The sequence below is a fragment of the Xenopus laevis genome, chromosome 3S (genome assembly GCF_017654675.1).
Source record: "Xenopus laevis strain J_2021 chromosome 3S, Xenopus_laevis_v10.1, whole genome shotgun sequence".
Classification (NCBI taxonomy): domain Eukaryota; kingdom Metazoa; phylum Chordata; class Amphibia; order Anura; family Pipidae; genus Xenopus; species Xenopus laevis.
The window spans coordinates 9,594,420-9,608,404 of record NC_054376.1 but is presented as its reverse complement, the minus strand read 5'-3'; the positions used below and the strand labels follow the sequence as shown (position 1 = coordinate 9,608,404).

Sequence of the window (13,985 nt, the reverse complement as noted above, 5' to 3'; positions counted from 1 at the left end):
ACTCCATCCCGGAGTCCTAAGATTGGAATGCTGCCCTTTGGGCCTCATGGATGGAGTTGGGTTTGCAGGTTTTGACATAATTAGGCATGGATGTTTTTAATTTGGACCAAGTTTCACCACCCAGGGCCCAGATGACAGACGAGGTCCTGCCCCCGCTCATGACTTCATTGTTCATCACTGAATTTAAAATAGGGAAGAGTTAGGATCAAATATGATTTGGGGAAAGTTTCCAACCTGTGTCTCACTACAGTTCTTGTTTTGACACCATATTGCCTTACTATATACATCCCATTTGCACCGTTTTCCCAGGGAAGAGACGTCTCTTTTCTAGGAAGGTGATGTAGTGTGGGCCTATAAGGCAACATGGTGTCAGGGACTGTATCTTGTAAGGCAGGAAGGTGTCCATATCACTATAAACTGAGTTTCAACGTATGAATCATCATTGGTCAGAAAAGCACACAACCTTTAGGATGCAGATTAAAAAAAAAACCCATCAGAATTTCCCAAAACTTGGGGACTCCCCCTCGATGTGAGATTAATGGGGCTTTGTCTGCATGTTCCAGTTCATTCACACGCACCAATTAGAAACAGAAAAGGAATAACTGAACTCGCTGTAACCCATACACATCATTTGGAAACAGGGTTAACAAAACGCCAACCTCAAATAAATTCTACAATTGACTATGCTCCAAATTACACAACAGCCTCCTAAGTTTCCTCATTATCTGTACAGAGAGATCCCATAAAACAATGATACCATAGTTATCCCCCTGTACTAAGAGCAATTTAACAGAAACATTAATAACACACAATGGCCCTTTAAATACTGCTTTGCAGCAGGGGTTTTCAAGGACTTGTACAAAGTCAGTTACTGCTTGATAATAATAAGAGCCAGGCAGTCTCATTATTAGGTGGCAGCATGCGCATTAATAGCAAGGAGATTCACCTTGCCTGAACTGCACTTTATGAACAATCTTATGACAGCTACACCATCCAAAATGGAATGTGAACATTCTGCCAAGTAAAGACCCAAGCCGCTTCCATGATAAGAAAAGAATATCTTAAGGTGGCCATACACGGGCAGGCTGAGTCGGCAGCTTATAATTGGCCCATATATGGGGCCCTCCGACGGCTTCCCCAATCGATATCTCGCCTAAAATCAGCCAGATGTTGAGAGACCATATCTGTTCATTGAAGCAGTCCCGCGATCCGACCACCCAATTACCCATCGTTATGATCCCTAGGGCCCACTATCGGATCAGCCCGATATCGCCCAACTCAAGGTAGGCAATCGGAGAGAGATTCACTCGTTTGGCAACATCTCCAAACGAGCGGATCTGTACGTGTATGGCCACATTTACAGGCAACATCATTCAAATTTATTACATGCAGAGGGATGGACCGAATCCATTATTTGGTTCGGGATTCGGCCTTTTTCAGCAGGATTCAGATTCGGCCGAATCCTTCTACCCGGCTGAAACTGAATAGTAATTATCATATGCAAATTAGGGACAGGGAGGGAAATAGTGTGACTTTTTGTCACAAAACAAGGAAGTAAAAAATGTTTTCCCCTTCCCACCCCTAATTTGCATATGAAAATTCAGATTCGGTTCAGTATTTGGCCGAATCTTTCGCAAAGGATTCGGGAGTTCGGCCGAATCCAAAATAGTGGATTCGGTGCATCCCAAATAAGATGTACCGCTGTGTTGCATTGTTAGTAGGGGCAGCCAATTGAGCCTTTGCGCTAATTAATTCGAATAAACCATTATGACAGCAGGCAGGGTCATGAGCTTAGCAATTTGTGTCACTGGGAGAGGGGGCAAAATATTTTTTTTCAATTATATAAATATCTGGACAAACCACAAAAGAATAAAAGAATGAAGACTCACTGCCAACTATCCGTTTAAAGGGGTTGTTCACCTTCCAAACACTTTTTTTTCAGTTCAGTTGTTTTCAGATGGTTCCCCAGAAATAAGGGCTTTTTTTTTTCAATTACTTTCCATTATTTATTTTTTACCGTTTTTCCAAAATTTAAGCAGCCATGTCCGGTCACTCGCATGCGCATAATGTAAAGCTGCCCGAATTACTCATTATGCGCATGCATGTTTTCAACCTATTTGAAAACAACTAGTTGTTTGAAGGTGAACAGCCCCTTTAACAAAAGGTTTTCCCCTTAGGTTAACACCAGCCCCCTTAGCTCTTAACTAAATTGCACTTGACCTCCAAGAAGGTAAGTACCATACAAAGTGTAGGCAGAATTTGAACACTGGATTATTATTATTATTATTATTGAACAAAGCTGTACATTAAAAACTGCATCTACAGTCAGGACTGCAGGATTTTATATTAGTTTAAAGGACAAGGAAAGTTAAACTAAAGAAGTAGGTAGAAATGTTGTACATTACGTTTTGGGTTTACTGTACCAGCCCAAGGCAACCACAGCCCTTTAGCAGTAAAGATCTGTGTCTCCAAAGATGCCCCAGTAGCTCCCCATCTTCTTTTCTGCTGATTCACTGCACATGCTCTGTGCTGCTGTCACTTACTGAGCTTAGGGACCCACTCACAATATACAGTACACATAGAATAGAAATGTCACAATATAAGGCTGATTAGTAATTAATACACATAATTACTACATGGCAGCACAGAAACCAGTGCAATTAGCATCAGAATTGAATAATCAGCAAACCTGTAGCATCAGCTTATATTACAGCCAGGGAAGCTCATTTTCTGCTGGATAATTAGTGAGGAGCCCTAAGCTTAGCTTCTCAACAGCCAATCAGAGCCCACTGAGCATGTGAGTGTCACAGACACTTTCCAAGATGGTGACCCCCTGTGACAAGTTTGAAGTCCTGGATCATTGCTGCTATTGACAAGCTGAAACTTTAGCCTCGTGCAATAAGTTCACTATGGCATTTTAAGCCCTATTCATTTTTAGGGTTTAGTTCTCCTTTAAATCACCTTATTTAGTAATTTTCTAATCCAAATTTATTGTTTACTCACATTAAAATAAACGTCAGAAAAAAACCCCCAACGAAACAGAGGCTATATGTAAACGGCTGACAAGTGTTAATGCATTTATGAGACATGTAGGTGGCAAAATGGCTGACAAGCAAAATCATACTTATGAGCCGACACCAGCTCAAGAAACTCTGGCCTGAAGAACCACAACAATTTTTTTCAGTCTTTTTTTTTACATTTTCTCGATACTGGGGTTTTTCTTATTCTATTTCCTGTAATGCAACCTAATAATAATATTAAGGCCTTCTCCATAGCTACGATCATAACAACAACAGAATTCTGTCATTCAGGATCACTGCTCTGGCTATTATTCTCTGACAGGAAGTTAACCTCTACCTCCTGTCACATGACAGGAAGAACGATCACCTCAAACTGGCTACTACACAGCAGGGCAAACTTTTACCTCATAAAACTGTCCTGCCATAAAAACTGCCTGGCCCTTTGTGAGGTATTTGCTAAGCATTTTGCAACCGTTACAAAGGATATGAGCAGCCATTTCTCTGACACAGCTGCAAATATAATACGCTGGGTTAGCCACGAGGGGAAATTCCAAGGTTTAACAGTGATACCAGCAGTATGAATTACCTACTTTTTTCCACGGATGCTGTTAACACTCCCCCCACATGCAAAGAAATAAAAACAAATTACCCAGGCAAAGGGATGGACAGGATACTTACCACATCTGTGCTAGTGATCTTGGCCAAATGCTCTGTGAGACTATCGCCAGAAAGAGAGGTTTCTCCATCATCCAACTGCAGCCCACATATCGCTGCTCCTACACTTCCAGTTGCTATCATAGATGGCGGGTACATTGCAAAGTTAAAGTCTACAAAAAACACAGGCAAATAACAGAAATGAGAGGCAGCCGAGCCAACTAATGCATTACCACACAAACTTACAGAAAGCCAGTACGGAATGCATTTTAGGACATCCTCCGGCGCAATACCCTTCCTTCCTGCGATGTCCTATGCCTTCTGAATGGCACATCGGGTCCTTTTACCGTCGCTCCTCGTCCAAACCTGCAGTCACACCTCTGTACTCTACCCTCCCTTCTAAGCCGTCAGTCATGCTAACTCTGCCCTCAGCCTTCGGACCTCAGCCTGAGGGCCAAAGGCGGAGTGCTGAAGGCTGAGGGCGGAGTTAGCATGAATGACGGAGGTGTGACTGCAGGTTTGGAAGATGAGTGACGGTAAAAGGACCCGATGTGCCATTCAGAAGGCATAGGACATTCCAGGAAGGAAGGGTATTGCGCCGGAGGATGTCCTAAAATGCGTTCCGTAAGCCAGGCCTTTGGAGGAGCCAGACATAGGTTATTAATTGTTTCACTCATTCCGTCTAGCGATTGCTATCTTCCCATTACAAGAATACATGCATCATGTAGGATGTGAAAATGCAAGGACTGTTTTCACAGCAATTGTAAAAGCCGTGTTGGGTACTCTAAATACAAACACCAGAAAAAAATGCCTTGTCCCAAGTCAAAATGAGTTGCTAAGGGATCTGAACCCAAGCCTCTCTACTAAGGATGCACTGAATCCAGAATTCTGTTCGAGATTCGGCCTTTTTCAGCAGGATTCAGCCGAATCCTTCTGCCCGGCCGAACCCGAATCCTTATCTGCATATGCAAATTAGGGGCAAGGAGGAAAATCGTGTGACTTTTTGTCACAAAACAAAGAAATAAAAAATGTTATCCCCTTCCCACCCCTAATTTTCGGCCGAATCCAAAATAGTGGATTCGGTGCATCCCTACTCTCTATAGCATTTAAAGTGGACCTGTCACCTAGACATAAAAAGTTGTATAATAAAAGTCCTTTCCAAATGAAATATGAAATCCATTTTTTTTATTAAAGCATTCATAACTGTTGTAAGTTCATTTAATATCTCAGCTGTCAATCAAATATTGCCTGCCCCTCCTCTATGCCTTAAGAATAGAGGCGGGGCAGGCAGTTACTTTCACTTTCATTCAGCACTTACTAGATGTAACTGCACTCCCCTCATTCCCCTTCTCTCTTCACCATTTAATTGTGTAACCAGTGCATGGGGATGGACATCAGGTCCCCTATTCGAGTGCACAAACAAGATTTTGAAATGATGCAAGACTTGCCTTAATGACAGTGTCCACAAAATGGCTGCTGCCTGCTTACTAGAATTATGGATTCCCAGACAAAAGGAACCAAGATTCAAATAATTTATATAGTGTAATTAAAGTTTCTTTTGCTTGACTAAATAGGATTTGGAATAATATTCTCGGGTGACAGGTCCCCTTTAAGGTAGCTCTGTGGTTAGAGGTAACCGCACACCTTACATACCCCGAGTTCTTCTCTTGATGCTCATTTATAAGAGGAATCGGCCACCTCACTTGCAGGATATAAAGGAATTCACCGGCACACATGACGTGCTTTAGCAGGGCAAGGCTTTGCAGTTTTATTAGTGCAATGTGCAAAGTTTCGGGGACACTCACCTTTGCATTAAAAAAACCGCAAGGGCTTGCCCTACTAAAGCACTTCTTGTGTGCTGGTGAGTTCCTTCATTTGTTTACTGGGCAACGCCATACTTTGGCCATGTTTCTGCAAAACCTTACAGTAAACAATGAAATGAGAGGTACACATTTAGTAACCAACATGCAATCAGTCAAAAAGTCTCACACCAAAAAAACATTTAGAATGTCCTAACCAAAACTCTTTACATCATTGAATCTTTGGCATGGTCCACTTGAAATAACCAGGATCAATGTTTGCTCTACAGTATTTGTTTAAGGGCCCTCCTTCCTGGCCACCATTTGGTCTGGCACCCATGAGTGCATAAGACAGGACTACCTTGGAAATGTAACATTTATACTCTAATTGGCCTTCGGGCCAGCCCCTTTTTACCTTGCTTTGGAATTCTTTATCACATACAACACTGGGACAAAATGTACCCTAAGTTTTTACATTTTGCAGAATGACATTCAAGAATGGGTTAAAAAAAAGGTGTTTTCTGTATCCCTCCATGTTTTTGAGGGGTATTTTTTTTTGACAGGCATTTTATAAAAATAACACACTTGATGGTTTGATAACATCAGATCAATCAAGTCCAGACGGCCCTGCTTATTTTCTATATGCACATATAAACTGGGAAGAAATTTTCATCCTTGGAAAGGGAATAAAGAGTCACAGTACCACTGCCAACTCGCACTGCTGTAGGTCTGGCTCCACGTGTGGTCACATAAGAGCGCTGTGATGCCCAATAACCTTGTTAGCTCTCTTAATGTCATTCAAAATGCAAATTAGTCGAGTGGAGTGAGGCCCAAAATGACTAAAGATCAGCATCTAACATTACTCCTCACTCTGTTCTGGGCTAACTTCTGTAACGAGTGCAATAAGCCTGGCTATCAAAGCTGGACAAGTTTAAGCGCTTTGTTGGGCAACGGGCTGTGAATTGTATCAGTGGCTCCTAATTTTAGCATATTAATTAACTGCCGCTGCTGATCAGACGAGTGTCTGGGAGAGGAGAGCGTGGCACCATTGTGCAGAGTCGCCAACCTCGTCTCAAGCTATTGAAAATTATGTCAGTGACCTCGTCGCTGATAAAAATTCAACCTGACATGCCCACAAAAGGACCAGGGGGTGCACCAATTTCAGGCACACTGTTTTCTAAACCAGCCCAGACCCTTTTTATGTGGAATTTTTGGGAGGGGGTGGGATGTTGGTCACATTGTATGAGGCCACCTAGGAGTCTGAATAGGCACAATACATCAGTCTTAGGCACATAAAAGCTTTGATTTCCATATATCCATATTCAATGGGTCAACTGCTATTTAACATTTTTCTTAAATAATGCGTGTGTAACTCGCCATGAAACTATAAGATAAAAACTATGCAAAAGACCAGCTTTGGCCAAAAATAAACCGGGATCTTTAGAGAGTGCTGCGAGCAGCTGTATGCACAGATCTGTGTTTTTTGGGAAAGGGTTGAAACGATGAGATAAGTGTGTACAGTAAAAGTGGCTATACACGGGCAGATAAAGCTGCTATCAGTCCTTTAGACCAATTCAGCAGCCCGTGTATGGGGCTTCCGGTGTGTCTTCCTGATGATATTTGGCCACAATATCGATCGGGAAGGTTTCATTTTTCTGGCGACGACCCGTTGGAGCCCATTGCTCTTTGTTGTAATCCGATCATTCGGCTCTAGGGTCGAATGTTCGGATTACCCCAATATAGCCCTGCCGTTGGTGGGCACATCGGGGAAAGATCCGCTCGTTTCTCAATGTCGCAAGACGAGCGGATCTCTTTGTGTATGGCCAGCTTAAGGCAAATTGGTATCTGGGTAAGGGACTGTGCATTATCAGGTACAATAAAAGTGCCATGGAAAGGGGACTGCATAAATGTGGTATATAGTGTTGGGGGCCAAAACTCAGATCAAAGAGCAGGCCTATGAAGACCAGTTGGATGAGGTCCACAGCAGCAGCCCAATGGAATTTTCAAACCTGCACAACAAATATCTGGATGATTTTTGGCAGGCTTCCCATGGGTCACATAAGTGGACCAATAAGTTGCCGAGTCTGAAGGGGATGGCTCAGCCAGTGTTAAATTATGACACCTTTCATTTTCATTCAGCCATGTTTGTAAGCATGATTCACTGGTGCCTACTGCAATCACCTTTTTACTGTGCATCAGTGTATAACCAACTTTAAAATAGACTCAAAGGAACCTGCAGCCAATCAGAGGACTATTCAAAGAAATGGACAAGACCAGCCAACTTAAGAACAAAACATTAATAAGTACAAGTATGGGAAGATACTGGCCAACAATACCATTCATGAATAGATCCAAAATGATCACCTTACTCCAATTATGTATTAGTAAACCTAGACCACCAACCAGGCTACCCAAGGACTTCATGGACACGTGCCAGTAGGGTTTACACATTATTTACTGGCCAACATGGAAAAGGAGCTGGTTATGTAATGGACAGGGCCATGGCCTGGAGGGACATAACTGTAATGTAAAAGGAGATGGAGTTGTGACGTAGATCATCAGATCAGGCAAAGATTGGGTTAGTAGGCGGGGGTACAGAGCTGTAGGTGGGATAGAGTTGGAGGTGGGAGAGTAGGGAATTAGGATAGAATGACTAGGTATTACTTATTTACTAAAGTATATTGCTGGTATATTTGTAATCCCGTCCCCAGCCTTGGTTGGTATTTAAGCAGTTAGGCCAGTGAACAACCAACCTGGTGACAACCCTTTGTCCCAGGCAACAAGTTAACCAAAACAGAAACATTTTTTTTTAAAGCCCCGTAAAACACCCTGCTCGTCTTAGCAGGATCATTTTCCGTAGATTTCAAGTGTAATATCTAAATTAAGCTAGATATATTTTATGGGGGAATTGCCCTTGAGCTAGAGTATGTGTCATATAGTAAGACATATTTGACTGAGCTGAATAACCTGTCATATACACACTATTATAACAGTAGCGCCCAGCATTTTCCAGTTTCTACAGGTTGTTGCCAGTTGCAGTTCAGCAGTAGTCACAGGCTGCAGATACCTCTGCTAAATTTAAAAAAAAAAAAAAAAGAGAGAGATGGAATCTGAAGTTGCAGGGCTGTGCAGAATTTATGGGAAATGTCTCACTTGTTCCTGTCTAAACAGAAAACCTTCTTCAGAGAATGACTGGCACCTATTCAAAAGAGATTTCATTATTTTCCCAAAACCCTATGCAAAGCATCTATCAAGGATGAACATTGATAGATGCATCTTTGGCATCACTAAAAGTACGAATGCAGAGCACTTTCAAAATACCCCATAACTTTCAGCAGTTTTTACATTGCCAATATAATGAATTTGGCGCCTACTGTTCTGATCATGGGGCTGAAAATTAAGTTACTGAGCAGGGAAGCATCTCCTGATGCTTCTCTGCTGTTAACAATGAGCTGAGAGACAGAACTGAGCAGATAAGATCGGTAGGGGAACTGCTGTTTTATTCAAATTCAAACTGCACTGCTGTTTCAAAATGATTTAAATAGTCATCTACATATTTCACACAGATACTTTTAGTAAAATGTATTTCTAGAGCAATGCTAAAAAATCTTGTTTGGCCACATGTAATCTTTTGTATTGGGGCCTGAAGCAGTTGTTAACCGTTTTTCGGGAGGTCTCAAGGCATTCCATTCAACCTGTACAAAAATCACACACCCCAGTTTTGCTCCCTTTCAGGTTAAGCCAAGAGTTGTTTATTTTGGAGCAGCAATATGAAAAGGAGCCATAAGAAAATTATTTTGCTTTAAATATCAGATATAATCTGGTGGGTCCAGCAATGCCTATTTATCTTTGCAATTAGGGTGATAATTATCCACTCTAAATAACTTTTGAGATCTTATTTCATGTTGGGAGTAAAGAGAGACTGGAATTTAAAGGAGAACTAAAGCTTAATAAAGAAGTAGGGTACAAATGCTGTACCCACAGCCTATTAGTAGAGCAGAGGATACCCCAGCAGCTCTTCTTTTCTACTGAGATGCTCTGGGCTCAGTATATTGCAAATGTTCAATATAAATTAAAATATAAGTTTTCAGTTCTCTCTTATTTTAAATGGATTGAAAATAGAAAACGACTTGTGCTTAAGCCCAAATGCTAATTACTAAACAGTTACTCTCTCATTCAAACGAATAAACATGAATTTAAATGTCAGCTCCTTCGTTACTTTAACCCTTTGCCTGCCAAGTACGTATGCCGTACATGCTGGCAGGCAGGAGCTCTATCTGACAAATATGTACTATGAAGCTTTGAGGTAGAGTCCTGCGCGGGTCCATTTTTGGAACCCGTACAATCCGCAACCCGGACCCGCATTCTTACCCGCAAGTACCTTATCCACAACCCGGACCCGCTGACCATCAAGAATCAGGAAGTGCTGTCGTTGTAAACCGGAAGTGACATCATCGGAAAAAGGAGTACAAATCACCATTGAGAAGACCCACGGCCCGACCCTCAAACCTGCCGACCCCGCACTTCTACCCGCAACCCCAGGGTACCGCAGGTTTTTGCGGGTAACCCGACCCGCTGCAGGACACTACTTTGAGGTCATTTTTTTTCAAAAATCACAATTTTCATAAAAAAATTATAAATTTATGAAAACAATTTCAACTTGGTAGTTGGGAGTACATAGATAGATTTACCCGTTTTGGACTCACCAGAACCTGTTCTTTCTAATAATGTGTAGTTTTTTTAGGGTAAGCCTACGGTTTTAGGGTAAGCCTACGGTTAGTGAAGTATGCAGTGGAGCAGTGCAGTGGGAATTTGGTAGTGTACTGCTTGGAGTTTTTGATCTATACACGTATGAAATCTCCATAAAACTATATATATTTGGCATTGGCTTGTTCAGGAGACTTTCTAAATCTGCTGTGTTCTCGTACATAAAATAATGTTTCTGATATATGTATTTGTATGATGGGTAAAGTTTATTTTTTTAGACACTTAGGGGCAGATTTATCAAAGGTTGAGGTGAATTTTTTTTGTGTACTTCGACTAGGGAATAGTCCAAATTCGATTTGAATTTGTACTGTCTCTTTAAAAATTCAACTTCGACCATTCACCATCTAAAACCTGCCGAATTGCTCTTTTAGCCTATGGGGACCTCCTAGAACCCATTTGGAGTCAATTGGAATTGATCGAATGCACTATTACTTCGATTCGAATTCAGCCGAATACGGACCTATTCGATCGAAAACGGACCTATTTGACCAAAAAAACCAACTTAATTTCTGTTGGTCTTTTTGAATTTCGAAGTTTTTTCAATTCGACCCTTGATAAATATGCCCCTTAGTTAGCCTATATCTTTTTACAGAAGTGGAATTACACCAACTTTCTAGCACAGAATCTTAGAAGCTTAAGTTGTCCTAAAAAAAAAATATATTGTTTTTCTCGGTAAACTAAAAGACCCTCCCAGGAAAGGGCCTTAAAGTGAAAGAACGCAAAATGTAAAAAGTGGTCTGGCAATAAAAGTACCAAATCAGCTGGCAGTGAAAGGGTTTAAGCGATCACCCAATTAATAGGCATTGTGGGTGCCTTGAAAAAACAAGTTTAAGGCACACAATAAAGGATACTTTAGAATCCAATTGTCCCTGTTTTGCTTGGAAGGAGTTCACACGTGCCTATGCCAACAGATCGAGTCTTTTGTCACAAGTCAGTAAAGGAAAAAAAAAAAAGTGTTGCCCTTATGAAACCAGGTACATGAGAGTACAAAGACCCAGAGAAGATGTGAGCACAATAAATGGTTTAATATTAACCACACACAGGCGACATGTAAGGCATTCCAGAATGCGCCCATTCAGCGGGCATTCTTCCCAGTAGAGATTAGGATATGCCCGGTATGCAGTGCAAGAATCATAAAGCCATCAGTCCTTTATCAAATCCCTCACTAGGACCCTGTAAGAGGCTACTTTAAAGGGATACTGTCATGAGAAAACATTTTTTTTCCAAAACACATCAGTTAACAGTTGCTACTCCAGCAGAATTCTGTACTGAAATCCAATTCTCTAAAGAGCAAACAGATTTTTTTTATATTCAATTGTAAAATCTGACATGGGGCTAGACATATTGACAGTTTCCCAGCTGCCCCCAGTCATGTGACTTGCGCCTGCACTTTAGGATGGAACTGCTTTCTGGCAGGCTGTTATTTCTCCTACTTAATGTAACTGAATGTGTCTCAGTGGGACATGGGTTTTTACTATTGAGTGTTGTTCTTAGATCTACCAGGCAGCTGTTATCTTGTGTTAGGGAGCTGTTATCTTGTTACCTTCCAATTGTTCTTTTGTTAGGCTGCTGGAAAGGGGGGGGGGAGGGAGGCGGTGATATCACTCCAACTTGCATTACAGCAGTAAAGAGTGACTGAAGTTTATCAGAGCACAAGTCACATGACGGGGGGCAGCTGGGAAACTAACAATATGTCTAGCACCATGTCAGATTTCAAAATTGAATATAAAAAAGTCTGTTTGCTCTTTTGAAAAATTTCAGTGCAGAATTCTGCTGGAGTAGCACTATTAACTGATGCTTTTTGAAAAAAAACATGTTTTCCCACGACAGTATCCCTTTAACTTACTCCTTGCGAATATATAGGAATTTATTTGACCTAATAAAAGGACCAGTTCGCCTTAATACAGTTGGATCTAATGCAATACAAGAAAACAGATTTGCACATGCATGTTTAGGAAATGTTTGTTGCTCCCCCTTCCTACGATCTTTCTGCCCCAACCTCACTTTGCTGCTGTCTGCTATGGTATCAACCATAGTACCATAGGGCAGTACATGTTTCAACTGTTTGGGGAGCCAGTTAGATATTTAATAATTTATAGAATCCCCCAGCCTCCACTCCCTGAGTGTGCCTGTACCGGTGTGGGAACTTTATTTAATGGACAAGGAAGTAACAAGACTGCGACTGGATCTTTTCTAAGGCATAACTAATGGGACAGATTCCATGTAGGACAATGGTTGGAATCTACGGATCCCATGTGTATATTGATCTGGGGAGATCAGGTGGTGATCCAGGCAATTTCCAATGGTTAGATGGACCACTGGGAGAGGATAGAACCCATGATCTGATGAGTTCCTCATCTCATGGAATTGTGGAACCTCCTGATCAATGCGTTGATATTGGTTTCTTTAAACATCTATGGACTGTAGAATTGCTCCATCTAGTGAACGATTCAGGATTCATTCATTTTCACTTCTGCTGCCTTCTTATAGCAGACACTTTTGCTACTGGTACTGCTTGGGAATGCGGAGTTCTGCGTTTCTGAGCAATAAATACTTGCCAGAACAAGCGTCTTCCATAGGCACTGTGCTTCCCCTTACACTGGATGGGACGTGACTGCCAGCGGATGAGACAACTGCCGTTTGTCCCCTGTCAGAATCAAAATGACTGCATGCCCTGGACACCCAGCACTTTAATTTAGAAGAGTCACCATAACCACTTGAGGTTAATTAATCATGACCCACTCAAGTGATCCCTACAGCTGTGATGGACGGCCCTAAGACACTTTAAATTGCCTCACACAGGTCCATTTGGCTTACCTCATGTGTAATTAGAAATAGTTTTGCTCATGACAGACTTTCATTGCTGTTTAATTGCCTGTCAGAAATGCCAATAAAGCTAATTTAATATTATCTTAGCATAGCATCATTCTGAACCCTTCCAAACTTCTGCAAGCCAGACGAGTCCTCAGTTCCTCTAGGAAAATATTTTTTGAGTAGCGCATATAGAAAGCTAGGCCTCTATGGATTCTGAAGGAAAATATCCTATATATGTGTGCATGAAGAAGACTACTGCTTATACAGTCATATGAAAAAGTTTGGGAACCCCTCTTAAATCTTTGGAGTAGGTAGCAGGTGGTTTTTTTCTTGGAATGTGGTGTTCTTCTTCCGCTATGCAAAGAGCTTTTTGTTATGGCTAAATAACTAATTTTTTTTCTCATCAGTCCAAAGCACTTTGTTCCAAAATGACTGTGGCTTGTCTAAATAAGCTTTTGCATACACAAAGTGACTCTTGTTTGTAGCGTGAGTGCAGAAACTCAATTTCTGAGCATTGTCCTTTAACTGTTATGGACCTCTCCACTGCTGAGTAAGTATGTGTAACAAGTTTGTGCTATGTCTCCCCCCTCCAATGATGTAACTGCCATTATCAAATATATAAAAGGTCCAGGACCAACTGGGTGCAGGTCGTGTACCGCAAGTTAGGGGTGTTGGTAAGGAAAATGCCTGACACATCACTCCATCAATAATAGCCTTTGATTAAGTGACTACTGGCCCGAAATGCGTAAGGCTATGTATTTATCTACTTTGTGGCCTAAATAAAGTTCTCAGTTCTTTTACAAGCTTGTTTGTGGGATCTGGGAGTGCCTGAGGTTTTCTTCTTTGGTTGGATACCTCCACCTCGAGCTGTAGGTCTGGGGCATGAGCACCCAGACCCCACATATTACTGGTGAGATAATAAAAACATTTT

At 41.5% G+C, this 13,985-nt stretch overlaps 1 protein-coding gene across 3 annotated transcripts in view; it reads right to left on the bottom strand.

Annotated features, from left to right (window-relative positions):
- ccnd2.S (cyclin D2 S homeolog) overlaps positions 1 to 13,985 on the bottom strand; it is a 127,469-nt gene that overhangs the window by 21,249 nt on the left and 92,235 nt on the right. For all 3 annotated transcript variants that reach the window (XM_018254469.2, NM_001096348.1, XM_041587726.1), the window contains 1 exon segment: positions 3,699 to 3,847. In XM_018254469.2, coding sequence (XP_018109958.1) covers positions 3,699 to 3,847 — 149 coding nt within the window.